Source organism: Trichosurus vulpecula, chromosome 3 (assembly GCF_011100635.1).
Source record: "Trichosurus vulpecula isolate mTriVul1 chromosome 3, mTriVul1.pri, whole genome shotgun sequence".
Classification (NCBI taxonomy): Eukaryota; Metazoa; Chordata; class Mammalia; order Diprotodontia; family Phalangeridae; genus Trichosurus; species Trichosurus vulpecula.
The window spans coordinates 159506299-159519624 of NC_050575.1; the positions used below are offsets into that span (position 1 = coordinate 159506299).

Here is a 13326-nt window from a genome sequence, read left to right on the forward strand (position 1 = left end):
AAATATGGATTTTCAACAAAATAGAGGACTTTCAAGCCTTCTCAGTGAAAAGACCAGAGCTGAATAGAAAATTTGATTTTCAAATACAAGAATCAAGAGAAGCATGAAAAAGTAAACAAGAAAGAGAATTCATAAGGGACTTACTAAAGCTGAACTGTTTTGTTTATATTCCTACAAGGAAAGATGATGTGTGTAATTCATGAGACCTTTCTCACTATTGGGATAATTGAAGGGAATATACATATATATAGACAGAGGGCACAGGGTGAGTTGAATATGAAGGGATGATATCTAAAAAATAGAATAAAATAAAGGGGCGAGAGAGGAATATATTAAGAGATGGAGAAAGGGAGACATAGAATGGAGTAAATAATCTCACATAAAAGTGGCAAGAAAAAGTAGTTCTGTTGGAAGGGAAGAGGGGGCAGGTGAGGGGGAATGAGTGAATCTTGCTCTCATGAGATTTGACTTGAGGAGGGAATAACATACACACTCAATTGGGTAACTTACCCCACAGAAAAGTAGGGGGAAGGGGATAAGAAAGGGGGGATGATAGAAGGGAGGGCAGATCTGGGGAGGAGGTAATCAAAAGCAAATACTTTTGAAAAGGGACAAGGTCAAGGGAGAAAATTAAATAAAGGGGAAAGATAGGATGGAGGGAAATATAGTTATTCTTTCACAACATTACTATTGTGGAAGTGTTTTGCATATTGATACATGTGTGGCCTATGTTGAATTGCTTGCCTTCTTAGGGAGGGTGGGTGGGGAGGGAAGAGGGGAGAAAATTTGGAACTCAAAGTTCTAAAAGCAGATGCTCAAAAAAAGTTGTTTTGCATTCAACTGGGAAATAAGATATACAAGCTATCTTGCCCTACAAGAAAGTAAGGGGAAGGGGGGTTGGGGGGAAGTGGGGTGACAGAAGGGAGGGCTGACTGGGGAACAGGGCAATCAGAATATATGCCACCTTGGAGTGGGGGAGGGTAAAAATGGGGAGAAAGTTTGTTACTCAAAATCTTGTGGAAATCAATGTTGAAAACTAAAAATATTAAATAAATAAATATTTTTTAAAAACATAAAAAGAGAGTTGGAATGACATGCTTATGTGTTTTAAAACTCTTACCAAGAACTTAACAAAAAACTCACTATGAATACATTCATTACCTCACCCCCCAAAAAACCTTAAGTTGAACAGTTGCATCTGACTCTTTGGAACCCCCATTTGGGGTTTTCTTGGTAGAGATACTGGAGTAGTTTGCCATTTCCCTTTCCAGATCATTTTATAGATGAGGAAACTAAAGCAAACAGAGGTTAAGTGACTTTCCCAAGGTCATATGGTTAGTAAATGTTTGAGTCCAGATTTGAACTCAGGTCTTCCTGACTTCAGGCTCAGCACTCTATCCACTGAGTCACATAGCTGCCTACTGTAAGTTGATAGTACTAACAAATTATCTGCTATTCCCTCTATGTTCCTTTCTGATCTCTGCTCATTCATGTTTCTACTATATATTGTTATACTAGATGTGAATGTTTTAGTTCTTTATCTTGCATTGTTTCATATGACTTACTGTATTTGCACATTTCTCATATATCACTCTTAATGTTGTTATGCTCAATTATAGCGCAATTTGCTAAACCATCCTTTAACCATTGGTCACTTGGATTCTTTCCAATTTTTTTTTGTTGTTGCAAATAACACTGTTATGGATTTTCTGCCTTTTACTTCTCATGTTATATAGATTTTATCCACGTCTCCCCAGAAATCCTCTATGTAAGGGTTGATGCAAAACACCCAAAACCTTCCTTAGTTTCTTTTATAGTTTTATATGTGTGTATATACATATTCTTTTTTAGTATATCCTTGGAGCATATTGCAAGTCATTTAATTTCTGGGTCAAAGGGTATAATCATTTGTGTAACTCTTGCTGTGTGCAGTCAGATTGCCTTTTAAAAAGACTTCATCCTTTTGCAATGCCACCAGTAATATAATAGTATACAATGCCCCTCAGCTCTACTAATGCTGAATTCTGTAACTCAAATTTTTTTCTAATGTAATATACATAAAGTTGTAATTGTAAAAGTTTACTAAGAGAAAAAAATCCTACAAATTTGAGGTTGAACATTTTTGTCTTTGTGATTGTTTTTAATAAGTTTTTATTGATATTTTCTGTTCTTTACATCACCATACTATCCCATGTATCCCTCCCCTTTCGCTTCACAGAGAGGCAACTGATATGAAAAATAATACTTTTAGAGAGGAGAAGAAAAGTCAGCACAACTGATCAGTATATTGAAAAAGTATGAAAACATGTGCAATGTGTACCATCTGTGGAATTCCGACCTCCACAAAGGATTAGGTTATATGTGTTTTCTCATATCTCTTCATTTGAGTCCTACTTGATCTTTATAATTTAGTTATATTTATTTTTGATGGTGGCAGGGGGAGTCGTAATTTTCATTTACATTGTGGTAGTTACTGTATATTGTTTTCTTGGCTATGCTCGCTTTATTCTGCATCAGTTCATACAGGTCTTTCCATGCTTCTTTGTGTTCACCACACACATCATTTACATGGTCAGCTTTTTAAAAAGTTCCATACAGTGTGAAGAAATATACACATATATAAAATTTATTTATATATGTTTGTATGTATAAACATAAATGTGTATATGTTGTGTGTTTATAATTTTGCTGCCCCATTTAGAACATGCCATAAGTCTTTTAACTCTATTTTCTCCAGAAATTTGTTTAGTTTCATATTTTCTCTTTTGTTTATTTTTCTTTTTTATTAATTAATTAATTAATTAATTTTAGTTTTCGTTTACAACATTCAGTTCCTCAGGTTTTTGAGTTTCAAATTTTCTCCCCCTCCCCACCCAAGATGGTATGCAATCCGATATAGGCTCTATATGTACCTTCACACTGAACATATTTTCATAATCATTAAGTTGCTTGTCTATCTTCCTGTTTTACTTATCCATAACTGATAGCAGGACATTGAAGAGTCCTGTCACTATTATATTACTGTCTACGTCTTCTTGAAGCTCAAATAAGCTTTCCTTTATGAATTTGGAAGTTACGTCATTTGGAGCATGTAAATTTACTACTGATATCGGTTTGTTGTCTATAGTTCCTTTCAGCATAATATCCTTGTTTATACCTTTTTATTATTTGAATATTTGTTTTTGCTTGCTGCATTCCAACTCCATAGTTCTTTCTCTGGATGTGGATGGCATTTTCCGTCAGCTCTCATTTATTTTTTAAACTACTCAGGTACAGCATGTTGGGGTTTCATGTTCTTCTCAAATTCCACAGACATCTCTGTCTCATCAAATGTTGGATCATTTTCCTTTATTTCTCAGTATTTCTTTGTGGATGCCTGAACTTGTTTACTTGATCTGGAGGCCATATTTCTTTCTGTTGTTACTGTTTTTCCTGTTGGTTTTTCTGTTTATGTGCAAGGTCTTTCTTCTTCCTGAAATCTTTGGTGCTTTCAGCCTTCTCCCCATTCCCCCCTCTCCATTATTTGCCTTATCCCTCACTTCCTGATTCCCTCTCCTCTGATTGTGGTTTCCTTAAGGGTTGTATCTCAAAGCATCTCAGGCTTCTCACACACTGGACCCTTCCCAATTCACCAGCGTAGGTCTCTGCCCCAACTAACTTTTGAGAGCTCAGAACTGGACCTAGTTGGTGCTGTGCTCTTTTCCTCAGGCTTGGTGGAGTGCTTCAGACCCCCCTGCATGCACAGTGTCCTGCCCTAGTGACCTGTACCACTCCCTCTAGTCTTCAGTCCTCTGGCCCAGCACCACCATTTCAGAGGCTGTTTTCCCTGTCACTGGCAGTTTAACGCTTCTGGGTTGCAGCCCCAGCAGGGCTAACAATCTCCTGCAGCCTAAATCCAGGGTCTCCACTGCACTGGAAATAAGGTAGGTGGACTAAGGGTGTAGGGATGGGTTTTTCCATAAACTTGTTTCATTCCCTTAGAAATGCTCATGTAGCCTTGCTGCTGGTAGTGTGGGAGGGGGCTGAGTTCAGGGTCAGTTCCTAGGTGGCTGTTGTTGCTGTCATTATCGTTAACCTTCTTCTGGACTTTGGGTGTCCTAGACCATGGAAACAGCTGAAGTTACTTAATCTTCGCTACATCATTTCTGTTCCGGAGAGGTTTGACAGGTCACGGGTATCAAGAAAATGCCTAGTCCACCGTCTTGTTGCTTCTGTGACCTGGAAGCTGTCTCTGTGATTATTGAATATTTATATTTCCTTTTTTGGTAAACTCATATTCATTGAGGACTGAATATTGTCCTGGTGCACTTTTGTCTTTACTTTTTTAACTACTGGATGTCAGGTCTTTATCTGATGCTTACCACGAAGATTTCTAGACCTGTCCACCATGTTCCCTAAATAGTTGTTCTACTTAAATGTTTCTTTTGTATGAAAAATTTTTATTTTTACACAAGCAAATAACATACCTTATTGCCAGTCTCTCCCATTTGCTAACCAAATATATGTTTATCTCTCTTTAAAAATTTACAGATATGTCATATTCCTTTTTCTTTTTTTCTGCAGTTTTTCTTTTACTTTTCAATTCAATGATTCTGTTTTATTGCTCCATGATTTCAGTATCAGGATCATATTTGTCTCAGAGAAGTTTGATCAGGTCCCTGCTTTCTCAATTTTTGTTAAGAGTTTCTGTATCACAGAAATTATTTTTTCTTTTACATCTATGATTGAATTCGTTTATAAATATATCTATGCCATTACCTTCTTCCCTTTGGGAACTTAATTATAGCTTATTCAATTTCTGTTTCTGAGATTAGGTTGTTCAAGGTCCTCTGTTTTCTATTTTGTCAATCTGGCTTGGGATGTTTTTTCCTCAAATGACACACCATCTTCTCTGCCATGCCTTGAATGCAGTCCCACCTCATCTTGTCTTTTAGAATTCCTTATTCCCTTCAACTCAAGTTACATGAAGCTACATGTAACTTTTTCTGGTTTATTCCAACTACTAGTTCTTTCCCCCAAAATTTACCTTGTAATTAATTTTGTATATCTTTTTCAATACTTATTTATGAACGTGTTGTTTTTCCTAATACAATGTAAGCTCCTTGAGGGTAGGGATTGTTTTGTCTTTGCATTCCCAGTGACTAACAGTGCCCGATACAGAGCAGGCACTTAATAGGATTGATTGCTTCATTTCTTGGGCTTTTGGTTCCTAATGCATTGGTTTTTCCTTCTTACTTTCCCTTTTTCTTTCTCAATATGAAGCAACATTCAGAATCATAATACAAAAAAAGATTTTAAATTGTTTTTCCTTTTTTCCTTTTCTAGCCCCTTCTGCTACTTTTGTCAATTTCTATATTTGAACTATGTTTATGTGTGTATAGCCTTCCCAGCTTAGCTTTTTTCTCTTAGCAAGATATATGGATCTGGGGGCATAGTTCCAATTTGCTTTCCAGAGCAGCTGCTCCACTTCATGGCTTCGCCAATAATGCACCAATATCTTTGTTTTTCTGCAGGATCTTCAATATTTATCATTTTTCTTTTCTTTTTTTTTGGCCAACTCTGATAACCTAGTAGGACCTCAGGATTGTTTTATTTTGCATTTCTATAATTAGTAGTGATTTATAGGGGTTTTTGCCTATCTATAGATAGTTTGGATTTCTTCCTTTGAGAATTAACCGTTCATATCCTTTTTGTCATTAAATGGCTCTTATTCTTATAAATTTGAATCCATTCCATACACCCAAATATTGTATGTGTCAATTGAGGAAAATATTGGCAGTCTGTTTCTCTAATAAAGATTTCATAACCATGACGTATCCATGCAAATATTGTGTATGCATGCATATGTTATGGATATGAAATCTTTATCAGAGAAACATGCTGCAAATATTTTCCCCAGTTAACTGTTTTCTCTTCTCATCTTAGATTTATTAGCTTTGTTTGTGCAAAAACATTTTAATTTTATGTAATCAAAACTATCTTCTGTGATTGTCTTTTTCTTTTATTTGCTCATGAACTCTTCCATTGTCCATAGATCCAAAAAGTAATTTCTTTCTTGTTCCTCTAATTTGTTTGTAATATAACTTTTTACATCTAAGTTATCTATCCATTCGGAGCTTTGCAGTGTGAAATGTGGGTCTAAATTTAATTTCTGCCCAATAAACTTCCAGTTTTCCCAGCAATTTTTGTCAAATAGTGAGTCATTACTCTAATAGCTGGGGTCTTTCAGTTTATCAAACACTACAAGGGTTCATTCACTTCCATATGTTGTGATCCTAATCTATTTCACTGGTCAGCTTCTCTATTTCTTAATCAATACCACATTGTTTTGATGATTATTACTTTAATTGTATTTGAATATATTTGATATATTTATATATTTGAGTTATAGTTTGAGATATGGTACTACTATGCCTCCTTACTTCCAATTTTTTTTCATTTCTTCCTTTGAGATTCTTGACCTTTTGTTCCTCTAGATGAATTTAGTTGTTATTTTTGCTATCTCTATAAAATAATCATTTTGGTACTTTGATTGGTACAGCACTGAATAAGTGAATTAATTTAGGCAATATTCTTATTTTTATTATATTAGTTCAGTCTATCCATAAACAATTAATATTTCTCCAATTATTTAGGTCTGTGTAGTGATCTTCCTAAAACTCAGGTCTGACCACATCATTCCCTTTTTCAATAGACTCCAGTGGTTCCCTAATGCCTCCAAGACCAATTAAAAAATCCTCCATTTGGTGTTTAAAGCTTTTCCCAATCTGGCCCCTTCCTACGTTTCTAATCTTATTACACCTTACTCACCTCCACATACTTTGTGATCAATGACTCTGGTCTCCTTATTGTTACTCCATCTCCCATTCCATGCATTTTCACTTGTCGTTCATGCCTGGAATTCTCTTCTTGCTCTCCTCTACCCTTTAGGTTCCTTCAGGAAGCCTTTCAGGTATGATGTTATTAAAATCAGTTACTTTTTTATAATTTTGGTTTTTGTTGTATAGGTTTTTTATTTTATGCAATCAAATCTATTTATTTGGACCCCAGTAATTTCATTTGTTCCAGGGACTAAAATGTTTCTATCCGTCATATTTGTGACAAATATCAACCCATTGTCTATTAACGTTTTTTTCATTTTTTTTCTTGTTTCTCATTACTCTATCGTAGGTGATTGTTATATGAGATGTGAAGCATTCAATTCAATAAACACCAATTAAATGCCCAAAATGTACAAGGCACTGTGCTAGGTTTGGAGGATCCAAGGATAAAAAATGACATAGGCCTACAATTTAATCAGGAGTATATTGCAGACACAAATGAGAATGAGATAAAGTCGAAAGTGATAAAGAAAAAGAAATCCAGGTGTTTGACTCATAGATTTAGAGATAGAAGATCCCCAGAAACAATCTAGTCTAGTCTGTTTATTTTACACAGGAAGGATTTAACCTGCCTTGGGAGATTGACTTACCCAGGGTTACACAGCTAAGAAGCAGGTATCTGAGGCAGAGAGAGCACTGACAACTGAGGAGGAGCAAGGAAGTGTTCATGGAGAATATAGCAAGTGAGATGGTCCTTGAAGGCAGAGGATTTCAACTTGTGTAGATCTGAAGGGAGTTCATTTCAGGCATACCAGGAAGGATGTGACCAGAGAAAACCTTAGAGGGAATAAAAGCAAGTGGGGTGAAGTAAGATTGGAAAGGTCATTTGGATTTGGATTGTAGAGTGCTTTAATTCCCAGGCCTGAGGAGTTTGTACTTTACCCTTTGGTAATAAGGTACCACAGAAGGTTCTTAAGGAGGGAAATGGCCTGGTCAGACCTGAGCATCAGTAAGATTTTAGTAACTGTGTGAATGATGGATTGGAGGAGGGAAGATATTGGAGGCAGGATGACCAGGAAGGAGATAATTATAACCTCCAGGTAGGAGATGATGAGGTCCTGGACCAGGCCACTGGCAAACACAAGTATAAAAGAGGCAGTGGTCATTAGATTGTGTACATAGAATCAAAAGAATTTGGCAACTGGTTTGCACACAAGGATTTGAGGCAGAAAGGGAAAGTTCAAAGATGACGCCAAGGTTTTAGACCTTGGTAACTGGGACAAAACAACAGAATCAACAGAATTAATAAAGCTTCACAGAGAGATTTGGACAAGGGGAAGATAAATTCCATGTGGAACATATCAACTTTGTGAGGTTACAGATGATGTCCAGCCAAAAGCTGAAGGTATGGACCAGAGTTCCATGGAGAAATCAAGGGTGGGGAGATAAATTTGGAATCCCTTCCTTCTGCAGAGATGTGTAATGAAGCCTTAGGAGGTCATGAAATTGCCAAAGGAAAATATATAGAGAAGAAAAAAGCGCCAAAGACTTGTGAGGAAATGAAGTGTTATATTATATTCCAGTTTTCCCCAAAGCGTATATTAGAAGGTTCTTTTCCTGTTTTGTTTATAGGTTTATAATACACTAATTTTTGGTATATATTCAATTCTATTTCTAAGATCCTTCTCTTCTACTGATCCTCTGTCTTTCCGTCTCTGCCTCTCTTTCTCTGTGGGTCTCTATGTCTCTGTCTCTCTCTATCTCTCTGTCTCTCTGTCCCTCTCTCTGTGTCTCTCTGTCTCTGTCTCTCTTTGTCTCTCTCAATCTCCCTCTGTCTGTCTCTCTCTCTGTCTCTCTCTCTCCATCTATCTCTCTGTCTCTTTGTCCCTCTCTCTCTGTCCTCTCTGTCTTTCTTTGTCTCTCTCGATCTCCCTTTGTCTGTCTGTCTCTTTCTCTATCTCTGTCTCTGTCTCTCTGTCTCTGTCTCTCTGTCTCTGTCTCTTTCTTTCACTCTCTCATATACACATACACACACACATACACACATACCTTTTCAACCAGTAGAAGAAAGGTTGGTAATTACTGTCTAATCGACTCTAGAGGGGATGAAAAGCTAATGAAGAGGCGATGAAAAGTCTTTCCAAAGCCTCTCGAAATTCTTGCCAATCTGTTTATACATATACATTTTATTGTTTTTTCCAGTTCTATAAAAAGATACACTGGTACTGAACTTAATCTGTAGATTAGTTTTGAAACATATTTATTAGTCATTTATCCTAATATCAATGCAGGAAAAATGCCTCTGCTTGTTACATTCTCTTATTTCTTCTAGGAGGGTTTTGTAATTTTCTTTAAAAAAAATCTCATGTGTATCTCGGCAAATAATTTGTTTTCTTGTAGTTATTGTAAATGGTGTGTTTTATTCATTGTTTCATCTCTCATTTGTACCATAAAACAGTGTAGAGGACTTTGGTGGTTTGCTATCTCAGGGGCAACATGGTGGACAGTGTTGGATTTGGAGTCAGGAGACTGAGTTTCAATCCTTCGCCTTCTACTAGCTGGATAATTATGTGCACATGAATCACTTCATGTCTCAGATTTCTCATGCACAGGATGCGGATGATATTATTTATATTACTTATCTCCCAGACTAGTTGGGAGGAAAGCACTGCAGACTTCGAGCACTATATAAATGTGAGTCGTTATCTTTTAACACATTGTCTCAATTTGGGTTGATTACCTTGGATTCTCTAATTGAAGATAATCAATCCTACTTGAACAAGACAATTAATGTTAAAAACACATTGTTCTTGCTCATGCTTTGAGTATTTTGTGAGTACCTCTAGGTTGGCTAGTGGGACTAGTACCAGGTGGCAGGGTAGATCAAGATGGACTAACAAAGAGGCAAATCCTTAAAGCAGGCAGAGTCACAATTCCAATTAAATTTAAAAAGAAGCAAGAAGCTGTGGGGCAGGCCTCTTGAGGGGTAACATAAAATCATCTTTTTGACAGGCTTAAATTGCCTTGTAGTCTTTGAATTTCCTGAATGAGAAGCAGGACTTCAGAGTTGCCTTGATTTGCATTTCTCTTATTGGTGATTTGGGTGATTAGGATTACGGTTGTTAATAATGTGCCATTTCTCCTTTGAAAGTTATTTGTCGATTTCCTTTGACCACTTATCTATTGAGAATGGTTCTGTTCATAATACATTTGCATTAATTCCCTATGTATCTTAAGTGTCAGACTTTTATTAGAGATATTTGATGCAAAAAACTTTTGAAATTAATTGTTTGCCTTCTTGTCTTCCTAGTTACATTGATTTTGTTGATGCAAACTTTTTTTTTACTTTCATGTAGTCAAAATTGCTTTCTCTTTTAGGATCTCCTTTATCCCTTCTTTGATTAAGAATTTCTTCCCTAGCCATAGTTACGAAAGGTCCAGTGAAATTGCCACACAAGTGATCAAACGACCTCTGTAAGGTTTAGTGTTCCCAAAGAGGCAGTAGGCCACACTAACACTGAAGGCAGAAGTCTCAAAAAAGCCACCCTGGTCAGTTTGGACTAGAACAGTCTAGGCTTATAGGTTCACAAATAACCTGGTCTAAACTAGAAAGCCAGAGAGTCCAGTGAGCTGACCAGAAAATTTCGTAGTGGGTTCACTACGTAGATCCAAGGAGACTGATCCATTTCTACCTAGTCCCTGAGCTCCTCATCTCTCTTTTGCAAGGAGACCACAATCCAGAACATGACATTCTCTGTCATGTGGGGCCTTTTATTCGTGAAACAAACCAATCTGTTGCTGCAGGGCACTATATTTTAACTTACTGGGCAACTAACTCTTGCAGCAGGGGTAGGTAATGCTTCTGCCAGATGTTCTGTGGGTTGCACACTGAATAGGAGTCACTGGGATTAAGTGGCAGCCCCAAAAGTTAAAGCACTCTTCAATTCCATTAATAGGGAATATTTCATGTCCAGCATGAAGAGCTGATAGTCCCACAGTCTTCTGTTCAAACTACATCTAGGCAATTGAGTTTAGTTCTTCATGCCACATTTGGATGGCTCTAATTGCTAGGCATTTTTATCCTTACCTCCTTCCTTAAAAAGTATTATCAAGGGATAGTGGGGTCCCCATCACTGCACGTCTTCAAGCAGAGTCTGGATGACCACTTACCAAGTGTGTTGTAGAGAGAATTCCTGTTCAGATATGAGATTAATTCAGTCTCTAAGATTCCTTCTGATTCTTTGTGCTTGCCCTGTGTTTGTGCTTGACTGTGCTTGCCCTAACCCCTCACCCCAACATGGATTCCTCTCCAGTAGCAGCGGAGGGATTGGTTATACTTTGATTCAATTGTTGCTTACTTTTTAAAAATGCATGTAAACGTGTACCTTTGGGGAAATTGTTATCTCTAGTTTTGTTACGCTGTGGCCAAAAAAATAGTAAATTCAGCAAGGCAGAAATGGAGTATGTTACAGGCAGCTAGGTGGTGCAGTGAGTAGAGCACTGGCCCTGGAGTCAGGAGGACCTGAGTTCAAATCCGTCCTCAGACACTTGATGTTCTTACTAGCTGTGTGACCTTGGGCAAGTCACTTAACCCCAATTGCCCTGCCTTCCCCCCTCCCAAAAAAAAGAAAAAAACTAAATGCTGTATGCTAAGGACACACTGAGATCAATTTATGTGAGAGCTCCATGTGTCCTTAGGGAAAAATGTATATTTTCTGCTTTTTCCATTTAGTTCTAAGCAGATACGTTGACTAGACTTTGTTCATTGAATATTCAAAGTTACAATGTGTACGTTTTGCTAAATTTATTATATTCTGGATAATGGAGTGTTAGGATTTCCTAAAGACCCTAAATACATTTTCCCTAACCAATATCATTTCACCATCGCATCATTTATACAACATGACCAGACTCCACCACGACGGGTAGCCTTCAGCTAGTTATCAATTTATAATACTTTATAACATTTATGATATTGTTTCTGTAGAACTAACTGCCTTATATTAAATACAATTGTGCTTTGCCTAATATATTTTCAAAGAATCAATTAATTCCATTAGGCAGAGTATGCTTCAATTTTTTCTGGCAATGTTATAAGCTTTTCTTTTATACGCTTAACTGCTATGCAGTTTTAGTGTTGTGAAATTTGTAGCTTATCATGCTATCAGTATGTCAATATTCTCTGAATGATTTATGGTTTTGGATTTTATCAGTAGCAGAGATCAGAAATGTTTCTATCCTAGTTTTTTTTATTTCAAAATGGCCATTGTATTGTTTATTTAATCAATCCTTTTAATCTTAATCTTTCCATGTATTTTCACATTATTCCATAACTTTCTTTTTATAGGAGAATGTTATCCATCTATTTTTAGTGTTAGTTAGATTTGACTTCTATCTTTTTTTTCACTAATTTGTTATTTATGTTGTCATTAAGGAGCATGATTTTTCTCTTCCTAAACCTACTACAATAAGTAAATTCACAAACCAAACAAAATTCCTATATTTTATACTGATTTACCTGTGGGTTTCCCAAAAAGCTGCTGCTACTACTTTTAATAATTTTTTTTTTCTTTAAGATAGGAATTTTACTTTGGAATCAGCAATAACTTTTCCTGTCTTCCTTTTGTTGTTTTTTCTTTGTGAATTCAAAATTAATTTTTGATTGTGAAATGAAATGAAGAAGAGTTAATATTGAATCTCCCCCCCCCAAATATAACATTTATTGTTTTAGCCAAATTAACCTTATATTTGGTTTGTTCTCTTTCAAAGGCTTGTGTCTTTTATGTTTTTTGGTGATAAATGTGATCTAATCAGTGAGTTTTATTTAGACATTAGATGAAGAAGTTGGACTACATATTCTCTCATTTCCCTGCCAACTTTAACATTCTATCAGTCTATATTGTTTCATCTTAATTCTCAACCAATAATGTGAGGTCAACAGGGCAGACATCATCAACATTTTACAGCTAAGGGAACTGAGACCCACAGAAGCTATGATTTACCCAGGATCACACAATCAGTGAGTGAAATTCAATAATCTAATTCCATAAATATTTTCTAAGCACTAAGCACCCACAGGCTTCTGTACTTTGCACATGGAAGAATTGGGACTAGAAGGAGTCTTGGCCCAGTGTCTTTTCTACCACAGTACCTAGTATATCTGGGGATTCTGAAGGAAGAATGAGGATGAAGAGCTGGAAGGAGAAATGCTAATTGACTGATCATCTTTCTAGAGGGGAGAAGCCTCACTCCTTCCTGGGTATCTGCCCTCCCAGATTTTGTCAGAGCTGCCTCCACTATGCGTGTTTGGTGCCCAAGCCAAGACCCCATGGAAGATGGAGGTTTCCGGTCCTCAGGTCCAGACCCAACCTTTTGCCCAGTCACCAGGCCCTAACCTCAGGGAGCACCTTGTGAAGAGGTAGGTGAGGGATCCAGGGCATGGGGTAGGGAAAGGAAAGGAGGGTGCTGGGGGCATAGAGCGGCTTACTCAGCCACCCTCCTCCCC

The 13326-nt window shown here is 37.0% G+C and overlaps 1 protein-coding gene across 4 annotated transcripts in view; it reads left to right on the top strand.

Moving 5' to 3' along the window:
• Positions 1-13326, top strand: part of KIF12 (kinesin family member 12) — a 29814-nt gene that overhangs the window by 14958 nt on the left and 1530 nt on the right. For 3 of the 4 annotated variants that reach the window (XM_036748031.1, XM_036748032.1, XM_036748034.1), the window contains one exon: positions 13055-13239. In XM_036748031.1, coding sequence (XP_036603926.1) covers positions 13055-13239 — 185 coding nt within the window. The remainder of the gene's footprint in view (positions 1-13054; positions 13240-13326) is intronic. The other variant, XM_036748033.1, reaches the window with a different exon arrangement.